The sequence below is a fragment of the Thermobia domestica genome, chromosome 8, assembly GCF_964235325.1.
Source record: "Thermobia domestica chromosome 8, izTheDome1.hap1.1, whole genome shotgun sequence".
Taxonomy (NCBI): domain Eukaryota; kingdom Metazoa; phylum Arthropoda; class Insecta; order Zygentoma; family Lepismatidae; genus Thermobia; species Thermobia domestica.
In genome coordinates, this window is record NC_137461.1 from 40,634,041 (window position 1) to 40,646,487 (window position 12,447).

At 34.6% G+C, this 12,447-nt stretch overlaps 1 protein-coding gene across 2 annotated transcripts in view; it reads right to left on the reverse strand.

Moving 5' to 3' along the window:
- Positions 1 to 292: 292 nt before the first annotated feature.
- LOC145691697 (ras-like protein family member 10B) overlaps positions 293 to 12,447 on the reverse strand; it is a 57,929-nt gene continuing 45,774 nt past the window's right edge. Inside the window, exon 3 of one of the 2 annotated variants that reach the window (XM_081767035.1) lies at positions 293 to 946. In XM_081767035.1, coding sequence (XP_081623161.1) covers positions 377 to 946 — 570 coding nt within the window. In that variant the 3' untranslated portion in view covers positions 293 to 376. The remainder of the gene's footprint in view (positions 947 to 12,447) is intronic. The other variant, XM_081767036.1, reaches the window with a different exon arrangement.

The window sequence follows — 12,447 nt, forward strand, 5'->3', positions numbered from 1 at the left end:
AGTCCTAAAAATGTTCCGTTATTTGTATTTAGTATTTGTGTGGTCTGTGTAGACTAAGTAAGACGTGAAGAATCAAATAACATCAATTTTTGAAGTCAAAATATCAAAAATCCCATAACCCGTTTCCGACCTATTATTTTTCTTCCAAGACGTTCAGCATGAAAATAGGTTTACTAAGTAGAACATTAATAAAGCAAAATTGCATAGTAATTTCAATAACTCAAAAGTGCATTACGTTTGAGAAAATTATCTAGTACTTATCGAGAAGATCCCAAAACATATTACAAAATGGTGAAACAATATACAAAATCAGATGGAATATATTTTTTAATTATATTTTATACAAGTTTTCGGCGATACAAACTTGATATAGATATTACAGAACTAGGCATTTATTTTTATCGAAGGCATCATGAAAGTTATCCATGGGCGAATACATTTCTTTACACTCACCATTTTCAAGTACATCAATGGCTCTCATTAATTCTTTAAAAACTGCGACCACTTTCCAATTATATTTTGCACTACATTCAATATGAGAGCAGTTCCACTCCTTTTTCACTAATTTCACAATTTCCCGCTTTTCCTTATTGTCGCCACCATCGCGTGTGTAAGGTTCAATCAGATCCAATTTATTTCCCACCACTATCATGGGTACATTTCTCATATCTCTGCTCTCCATAATTTGGTCCCGAAGTTTTGTAATATATTGGAATGTGTCTATATTAGACAAATCATAGACAAGAATGTATGCGGACGCATTACGTAGTCCATAAAATCGAAATTCAGTCCACTCGTAGTAGGAGTTGACAGGGAAGTATGGAATAACTGGAATGTCCGAAATTTTGAGTTCATATAAATGTTCGTTAATAATCACTGATGGATAATATGTGTGTTTCATATCGGTTGATTCATATTCGTCGGTAAATTCATTCCATACAAATTGCTGAAAAGAGAAAAAAATGGAAAGAACAATATTATTAAACGTTAAAAAACGCACAAGTACTAATTTATATTTCTTGACTTACAATGAAATATTCCCAGCCATAATCACTTACCCATTGATTGTAACACTGCATTGTACCTACAGTAAACGATATCATATAATGCTATGAGTATAACGTGGGTGGTAAACACAATTTAATTAAGATAATTCTGCTGTTCACTTTGTACTTCAGTTGGTCGCAACTGATCTGAATGGAGTATCGTAAATTTAATTTCGGAAATGTCATATTCTGATTGATGAAGATGAACCAATCTCTGAACAAACCTTATGCCTCATAGGTGTTTTAAACAACGTATTTGGGAAAAATGAAATCTTTGAGTTTTACGAACCCACGTTTATGCCGCTGAATCTAAAGATGACGGTGACGATGAGTGATGAAAGAAATGGTGGAATGAAGAAAGTGGGAGAACCCCGAGAAAACCCACGCACACTGTGTTTTTGTCCACCACAAAGTTCACTTGGTGGGGCTAGGATCGAACCTGGGAACCCAACCACCAAAGGTGGACGCTCTACCACTGAGCCACCGTGGACCCAACATATTTTGGATAACTTCATAATAGTAATAGCATAATTATACTATTTAGAACTAATTGAGTCAGTAGTTTTGAAAAGATCATGAGTCAGAAAAGTTAAATTATGAGCAAATCAGAACAAAAAGACTGTTTAATGTTTGAAAATCCTGCTAGACATTAAATCGTTGACGTCTGTTTGAAAAAGCAGAGTTGTCTTGTCAATGTGGGAAATGAACAACTTATCAGCAATTGATGTTCCAAAATAAATAAATAAAATTTTGGACTAAAGCAAAATCTAAATTTTCTGACTCATGATCTTTTCATAACTATTGATTGTATTATTTTCGAAGATTCCCTATTTACAATAGTATTTCTAACTTGGGTCCTTTCATATAATTAATTGAACATTCCTTACAGATATTTTGCAAAATGGATATTTTTATAATACATATTTAGGCAATTAATTGCAAGATTTCTTAATAATGATTGTAACGAAATGTTGTAATCAATAAATAGCATTAAAGAATGAAAACGGATAATAGAAGTTAAAAATAGTACATAACACCTGTATTAAAATAATGTAAAGCACGTCACAGGCATAATTGTATCTTTATATGTGAGAACGAAATCAACGTCATCTTCATAGTTTTAAGAAAATTGATAATTAAATTGGATATTTAACAAAAACGCAATCATCAGTTAAAATCAAGACATCTCTTTTATCATTTTTCCATTTTATTTTTTTTAAAATCATATTCTAATTCGTTTTAAAAATCAGTAGTCACTTTTGCCTGCCTGTATCTAATTTTGACTTTCAGTTCTTTTCCACAAAGCACGATACAAAATTTCTGTTAGACAACCAAAGATGTATTTGTACATCTCCCATTACATTCCACACATTATTTGGAGTGAATTAGAATTTTCTAGCATACCAGTATAGTATGAATTTGTTCATGTTCCGGAACTTTTACAATCCATTCAGGTTAATCATTTTATGTTTGCGAGGGTAAATAGCCTCGTCGATAATCTCGACATTGAAATCGTACTCAAACAGAAATTCTAGGTAGTGTAATTCAATTGAAGAGAACTATATCTGGATGGATGGTTTGATGCGTTTCGCAACAAAATCCACTTCTTCCCGCTGGTCTAATGACTATTGATTGATGGGGTTCTGCGTTCGATTCCCTATGAGGAACTTTGAAATTTGATTCGAATTCTAACTTAAACTATAGATCCTTGTTCCATACGCATAGGCGCTCAAAAAGAAAGCTAAAACCCAACAAACAAAATCTAGTCGTGTTAAGCTAATAAACTGTGTAGAGGACAGTTACCAAATCTAACAAAAATAATAGAGCAGCACCATTTTTTTAAAAAAAATAATGACTTCTACAAACATTCGATATTGCATTTTTTTGCTTAATTGTTCTCTTAAAATAGAAAATATTTGTAGCTCTGCCACTGGGGCACATAATGTATCAAAGAAAAAATAGGCTATTTATCCATTAAAAAGAATGTCTTATTTCTTCGTATCATGCATATCTTCTTCATGCATCCTATATAATTAAGAAGCAGGTGGATGCTTTGAGTAACTTTCATTCACCATCAAAGTGTGTTAACCACTAAAATTCCATTACAGAAGTTGACCGGTTTTGTTTAATTAGCCAATTGTTTGGCTGCTTTCTTTTTATTCCTTTTGTTATTTTCAAAGTTTTTGCGATTGATTATTAGTGATTTAATTGAGAAACTGTTTCCTTTTGTCAAATATCGAACTGAAACTAGTCTATGTTTCATTAAATTTACCATTTTCACTTTATTTTATTTTATTTTATTTTATTTTATTTTATTTTATTTTATTTTATTATTTTTTGTAACTTTAAGATTATCTCCTTTCCTAGTTACGACAAGTCTTCAAACAAATTATGTATAACGATGAGAGATTTTAGACTTTAAAGACGAACAGCGACGTCTACTGCACCCGGAATAGTAACTGTACAAACTGAGGGCAGATTGGTTCCGCGATAAACTGTAAACCTTGTTGCGAGGAGTCCCTTCGTCGATCTCAACTCATGTGAGTTTGTAGAGGACAACACTGTACCAGTGATCATTCTTGAGGGTCTCTTGTTTCTTTCCACATTCTCATTTTATTCTTTTCTCAATTTCAAGCTATATTTTAGAAACATACACTGAGAACAATTACATTATCCGGACAGCTGTATAGTGTACATAAACGAGATCAAGATGTCTACTACGAGAATTTGTACGGAGCATATGTTGTCCATATGCTGCATACATATTGTCTTTTTCCGCTTAGATGTTACATCATGCCGCTGCAGAACGTCTGACGTCTAACAGTCTTTCGTATACTACATACGTATACGCATGTTAAATACGTCAGCTATATGTTACATATGTCCATCTGTATGTGAGATCCGTTGTTCCTTTCATGCGGAAAATACGTATAGGTGGAAAGTACGCCTTATACAAGTATATAAGTATACACTTATACGGAAAGTATTATAAAACATACCTTTACAGCTATACGTTTGCTGAAGTTGTTACATATAGTTGTGCGTTAAGTTCAAAAACTAAAACAGGATTTACGCATGTAACCTACGTTTTTTTCTCTGCGTACACACGAAGTTTTATTTACTTGCATTTACTTTCAGACAGAAAGAAATCAAAATAGGCTATATAAAAATTTACGATATCAATTTCCTCATTATCTTCACCATAGTATATATCAATAATAGCTAACATGCTTATGTGAAAAAACGATAATGAATACGAAATGCTCATTATCAGGATTCCGTGTTCTCTTGAACAAAAATGCCGGAACTACATGAAGATTATAACCGTCTAGGGATGGCCAGAACCGGTTCCTAGTGGAACCGGTTTTCGGGTCTGAACGGATCCGGTTCTAGAAGATCCGGTTCCGAAACCAGTTTTTCGGGTCCAGGTCTGAAACCGGTTCCAGAACCGGTTCTGAAAACCAATCTCCAAGAACCGGTTTCGCTGGAACCGAAACTTTGTGACCATCCCTACGCTCAACCCGGCTGTGAACAGTGTGCTAGATGAATTGGTGGAAGCGACAGGCAGGCGCCCAGGCGGCGGCCGCTTATCTCATTTGGCTAAATAAACTGGGTAACTGGCAAACTCATTGGCTAAACAGGCAAACTGGCCAACTCATTTGGCTAACCACCCACTGGTGGACCAATTTTTTTTCTGGGGGCACAAGCGGGTCTGGGCGGGAAGGGCACAAGCGCATAGTCTTTTTTGCAGTGTTTTGAAGGTGAATTTTGTGCCTCCTTTACGGTTCTTTGGAGGCTTTCAAATCCAGGTCTGGAACCGGTCCCTAAGATCCGGTTCTGGAACCGGGTTTTCAGATCCGAATCTGGAACCGGTTCCTAAGATCCGGTTCTGGAACCGGGTCTTCGGATCTAGGTCCGGAACCAGTTCTGAAAACCGGATCTCCGAGAGCCGGTTCCTCGTGGAACCTGTTCCGCCGGAACCGGAACTTTGTGGCCATCCCTATTAATTATAATTGAATGGTCGTGAAATCGTTTCTGATCGAATTCGATCGTGAATTAATATAGCCTATACTTCTTTAAGGACGATTTTTAAGGCTTCTTCTAAATTGAATCATAGTTTTTGGTATTGTTAATCCAATATTTTAATTACATACAAAACTGCATGTATATGTATAATTAATATTATTTAGAAAAATATTTTTAACATTAGAAGATCAAAGCTTAATAAATATTTATTATTTGATATCTTAGCACCACGTCAGGTCTGGATGAAACCAAGTTTGTGTAACAGACATGGCTGCAACATAATTTTTATATTAAATTGTAGGCAAGTATGCGTGCTGCCATGTTTTGGGGGGAGGAGGAGGGGGGCTTCTTCAAGAGACTGATTCGTATCGAATATGCGTGAGTAATTTTTATGCTAAAATTTTGAATTAATTACAATTATTGTACTAAAACAATTATACATGATTACCTGTAATAGTATTGAAACAGTGCTTAGCAGACAATTAATATCATCTTTGCTAGTTGCTATACAACGTCACAGCAAGGTTCCTCACAAAACACTAGTTTTCTGTTTTCTCAAGACTACGCTATATTTTTAGTTTATTATAAATGCATTTTTTGCGAATATATGTCGATTTTGCACTTGCTATAAACATGAGAATGGAAATTTGTATACGACGTTTCAATCAATGTATTATGCGAATCAAATTGAAATCATTTACGAAGTACCTTTTGTCATATTACTAGGTTAAATTGATTTCAGGTGAACATGTAAGACGAAACTTTGTATGACTTCAAAATCCAGATCAAACCTATATAACACACGAATCTACTGTTGAACTCTGGATTCAAAATATATGAAGATTTGCCGAAAGCCTTGCGTTGTTATTTCAAACCAGAAACGCGTACGTTAACCATGCAAACACAATGTGAGTTCTAAAGTTAGTGGTAGAAACTCTGTTTATATATATGCAATGTGAGAATTTCAAAGTAGCTGAATATGTAATGTCGACTTTGACTGCAGGCAGGAGTGCATGCGAGTCATATTTAAAGCTGAAGTGTATGTCCAAGTCTCAGATAACCTCTGTGTTGTCAATAGACGCTCTCACAGACGGAGATCATGTTCACGAGAAACGCAGAACGAATTCGATACCGACCAGCTGTTTTCCCTCAGGGTCAAGGAAATGTATTTGCTTTCTCAGCATCTTTATTCCTTCATTTCTACGAACCAAATATTCATTATGGAAATGTCTGTTTATATTCAACATTAGTTAATAATACCCTTTTGACCAATTCTTATATCAAATATTTATTTTTCTTTTTATAATATACACGCTATAACATCTTAATTTTTAAATTTTTGTTTTAAATGTGAACTTTATTTTCGTTTTCCTTTCTAAATGAACTATAATTTCAATATGATTTTTCTGATGTCTTCTTTAAATGTGGTTAAATTTTCCTTACTTTCTTCAATATGAACTTGCATTATTCACAAATATGATATTAAGCTTAAATCAAATACAATTAGAAAATATTAACATTACGAGGTACATCCAGAAAGTAAATTCAATAAGAATGTAAAATGAAGGATAAACATCACCGGAAAATTATTTTAATACTGTCGATTTAGTAAAACATAACCTATTTTTTCAACATATACATGATTCTTGCTGAGACGTTTGAGGTAGCGCGGAACCTTTTTTTTTTTTTTTTTTTTTTTTGCATAGACTTTTTACGAGCGTAGGCAAAAACAATTCTGCCGCCGAGAGCTGGAACAGGATTTTCCAACCGCCTCCACCTCATCTGCGCTGTGGATAGAAAGCTGTACGGGTAGAAATCGCTTCATTTGGAAGTCCCTGAATCAGAACTGCAGGGAAGATTATCAAATACATATCAACCAGCATTACGATATTTGCTGTGTGCATTCGTGGGCCTGTTGTGAATTATTTCTATTATCTTCTGACCAATCTTCACTCATGATTGCCGGTCTATACATTTGACATTAACTTTCGGTGTATAGGCCCTATCTGCCGCAGACAGTCTCTTAGCGTGGGAAAACCTGATTACAGAGTCTATCACGCACCCACATTTATCGTATCACAGTTCTCTCATCACTGGCACCACAGAACTGCGTACACGCCAAGGTATTTACCCCACTTCCTCTATTGCACAAGCTCGACCTGCTCTGGCTACTCATGCCATCTTAAGGCACTTTCCGAACTTATTTTCTACATATGGTTCGTATATAATACAATACGTATTTAATTTTCAAATAGCAGAGGATATTTTACATGGATTTGAGTGAGAAATTATAGAAACATCATTAATATTTCAATTTGTTTAAAAGTAAGCAGCAAAATAATTCCCCATATTAACACATCGAGTATAGAACAAAGATTGAACAAGTAATAATTAACACCATAATAAATTAAAATATCGTGTATACGTTTTAGATTGGTATCAGTGAAATTTAATTCCACAGATTTCGGTCTTAACCCCTTTGGGATTTATGGTTAACTTTTGTTACCATGGGCTAGTATCGTCTTTGACCGCTTATTTATGTTCTATAACAGGCGAAACAAAGAACACTCCAGATACATTTTGGAACCGGATGGTCAATTTGGCGGCGCCAAGTGGGGGCGGAGGAGCGTGACTTTTCCCTTTTTTAATAAAGGCAAATTTAAAAAAAAAATTCATGCCTTTAGTTTCCAGGTGAATCATACGGACATACGAATGGTATCGTTGAAAATTTATCGTTATACTGAAGAAAATAATGTTTGAACCACGACTCTAGGCCAAATATTAATGACACAGTAAATTGTTATTACATGTGTGTGTGTGTGTGTGTACACTGTGGTTTCCCATTCAATTACGAAGCGCAGTGTTCGAGTTGAGTGTTACATGCCAATATCCCACGGACTATGATTCAAGTAAGAAAATTGTTAAGACTCAATGTACAATACAGACGGCCTAAAATATGGATTAAACACGAGGTTACCCCGCCCCTCATTTTGTAGGGAGGGGTGTATGAGAAATTTTAAATTGCAACATTGAAAGAAAACAAGTTAAAAAAATATATATAGTAGTAACCGAAGATAAGGCGCAATGTAGAAGAGTCGCTAAAAATTAACTTTCTTTGAACGAGAACGATTTACGAAACATCATCTACTAATCGAAATCATGATTATTCTTCAATAAATTGAATTCCAACAAACTTTCTTGTTATTGTTAATTACGTCATATCGGACTCCCGAAGAAAATTCATCTAAACAACTTATTGACCGTGCCAATAGCGACTACTCTGCCATGACTCCGTTTTCTTTCATTTAGAAATAGGAAAGAAAGAGAAGAAAGTAGAAGGGTAAAAGGAGGTAGGAGAAGAAGAAAGAAGAAGAAATAGGGTATTTTAATAAGAAACAGATTACTGGATAATTCCGGAAATATAGTAAAACTCGAGAAAGTCCTTGAAAGATGCATCATTCTAAATGTTATTAACGACTAATCAATTTTGGAATGCTTCGAAATAGACACATGTTCCCTCATACCACCCAGACCTAGCTCCAGGCACCACGATCGTGGGGTTGCCCAGACCTAGACCTGGAAATGAGAAAAGTGAAATTTAATTCTTTGTACTGTTATTCCAACCGGTGATTGATAACCATCCAGCATCTGAACTCTGTTCTCTAGGATCGACCACACATATGAATTAGCCAAGAGGAAAAAAAAAACTAACTTATTAACTCAATATAAATTTATATATTGTATCAATAAAAGGTTCGACTTCCTGGAAGAAAGATGTCGTATTTAGGCTTATCCTGCTATTTTTGCTTCACTCCTCGAGCCGATTTAAACCGTTAGTGACGGTCCTTCATGACCTAAGTTATTTACCTTAACACATATATTAAAACACGACACATATATTATAGATGTTAATACAACAAATGATATCACTAAAATTACTTATATTAAATCTATCATGCATTCACACGCTCACTCACTCAGGACAGTGTATATATGTTTAAAGGAAACCAACCAACTACAAGGGTACAAATAGTTTATTACATTCATAGTGAAAAAAAAGACAAACATATAATTATGAAGAAAATATTAAAAGCACAAGTTCTTGGTTATATATTAATAGAGTACATAGTATTAAATTTTAGTAAGTTTTTATATATTCAATCATATTGACAAATGGGAAAAGAAAAAAAAAATAATTACATGTATCATATCTTAGGCATGCTAAAACAAAATTATGATTTGCGACATACGCAAAGAAGACACTTATTTCACTTAAAAAAAAAATTTGACAAAGAGGAAAGAAAAAAAAACTTTTTGATGTATTAGAACTTATATGAGTCTCTACCTCACATTGGGTAATAAAATATTAATGATTTTGAGCGTTCAAATCACAAATCACGCACTACTCGTAGTGTCCAAAACATTTCGCTCCATTTAACTTAGTTTGTGGTCATTTATATATCTATATATATATCTAACTATCGGTTTACAAAAACCATTTATCGTCTATATTTGGTTTATAACTTTTAACAGTTTATATCTGCAATCGCACACTGCGACGCTTTATACCCATCCAGGGATTTCGAAAAATCACTATCGCTAGAGGACGTTTCTCCTCTTAGACGGTCCATTTCCAAACTTGTTATTTGAATAGTTTTAAGTTATTTATTTAACACAGGGACACGTCATGAGACCTTTCTTCAGGATCACTTTCGTATATATGTGTATATAATTCGGATTTTTAAAAACGATCTCCCGCAGGTGTACGGAGTATAAAGGTTCAAATTGAGGATAAAAAAAAACTGGTCAAGTCACAGGATACATATGCAGGTGAGAAGGATTCAAGGTACACTTTCCACAATGGTTTTTGGTTGGTAGTTCAGGGATAATATTCGTTATGATGTGGGTTACGTTTAGACCTGCCGTTACTTTCCAATACATGCCATTACAGAATTACATAAGGTATCATTTACATTTATTCAAAAGAAAAGGAAAATTACTTAAGTGCACGGCGGTATTCATGACAAAATCTACATTCTCAAATTCGTCGGAAAACTCACTGGTAAACTATAGCAACCAATACACGTTTAGGGGGGACAGACACGAGCGCTCTTACATATATTCATAATACATTTAATATCATACTTTTACTTTAAAATCATATTCACATATTAAGTACATATACATTTCGACGTATTCATTTCTCTCTCTCTATATATATATATATTTATATTCAATAAATGCGCACACATTTAAATTAATCACCCCAATAATAAAATTTTTTACAAGGTTGCAAACATTGTCCCAAAACAAATGACTTCCGACATTACATATGAAAAAGAAAATCGCTTTTCTACCTGATACCGCGCATCTATAAATTTTTTCACTTTTATATATTCAATTCGTGCTTAAATAATGAAAAAAAAACTTTGTGAGGCAGGCACGTAACACAGAGCATTTCTAAAGATATAACTAGATAAACCAAAGTACAATTTCTGGGCCCAGGTTAACTACAAGGTAATTGAAAACCAAAACAGAAAGGAAAGTGACCAACGGATTAAAAAAAAAACTTAAGAGGGACGACGGTGAGAGAACGTAATCGAAGTGTCGTCAACTACGAAGTCTTTGTTCATTTCGGCGATAGGTCAAAATGTGATGGAGGACCCAATCACTATCTACTTTATCCATGAATCGTGTCTTGCAACGTCTCAGCTGGTAATTTCAGATCAGAGTTGTATGTTAAATAAATCGTAAGTGACAAGTTCAAAATCGGGGGGGGGGAGGTTGAAAATTCGAAAAAAAAATCTTGAAGTAATGAAGACAGAGAGAGGGATAGAGAAGAAGGAAGACGAAGAATAGGGGCGCCAAAGACTTAAGTGAGAAATAACTAACGCTACAAAGATAGAAGTCGAATTTCGCTCTCAACAAAATCCATAGCCAAAATATTCTTAACATGCCAAAAAGGGTGGTCTACTCAAATACGTAGACTCAAGGGGCGCCCTGCTGCCAAGGATGCAAGTTCTGTGTCCATCAGATCCCAATCCCACAAGAGTTTGCTTGTAAGATTGAAATCCGATCCCCGTATCCGGCCCAGACCAGCAGGATAAAAAGAGAGGGGGAAAGGGACCAGGTAACTGCGTCCCCAATTTTGAAATCTCTAAGTAAAAAAAATATTCGACCCCTTAGAAAAACTAAGAAGGTTCAAGGACAGTAATGAAACTAGAGTAATAGCTAAGATATCCCTAATTAGTGATTTGCCAAAAATAAAAAAAATTAAATAAACTGAATTTTGGATCGGTGATTTCTATGCCAAACCTCACCGATAGCTACCCTGCGCAGACACACCACAGTCTGGGATGTCGTTAATTTCCCTCGTCTAATTAAACTAAGAAAAGAAATGAAAATACTTAAAGGGACTAGGGGTCGACATCCGGGTACGCGAAAATAAATTTCAATAACTAATTGTTTTGATTCTGTAACCCTATCAGAGCTGTCGCCTCCATGAACATTGTAAGCTAGCCTGAGTAGGTAACGTGAAGGAAAAAAAAATCTCACGGAGCAGGATATTCTATTTTAAAAACCGACCAGAAAATATAATTCACTACAGCCCTGTTGTATAACTGCTACTGTCTTTTCATAATTTATTATTCGATATGTCTAGTCAGCGATTATATGATGCTACCTATTCTATCAGATGGTATTACTATGGTTGATTATTACTATAACACATTAAACTACAAAGTATTACCATAGTCCGACTATATATTGCCCTCCGGTCCGCGTGATATCATGGTGCAGGGGTCAGAACTTGAGATGTTTGTAGCTACACGTATCTATTCAATATCTATATATCAACACACGGCGAAGTATTCACTGGGCTACTATATATTTAACTATATGGGTGTCCTATATTCTATATTCATTTACTACAATATTCATACACTTTATATTCATATTCACATTAATATTCATTTGCCACGACGCTATATTCTACAAACACCCTGTTTCCTCTATCTACGCCCAGCCTATTTACACATTTCATCATAATACTTTAAAATCTATAGTCACTACAAACATTTCCCATTCCGATCACCGCACGACAACCTCATTCGAACTCAAGACTCTTTCATCCCACACACAATACTATGTAATACCTGGTAGCTTTATTAAGAACGAAAGAAAAAAAAATCCTATGTATGTTCACTGAAAATAGAATTATCTGCGATAATGTTTAATGTTTATAAAATTCTGCAGCAACAATAAACTTCTGCAGCCACGAAGAAAAAATGAACATCTAATATAATTTCAAAGCGAAGAACTAGCATCATATCGCCCGACTTCTGTTAAAAATTTACGTATTGTTTATTTATTTAAA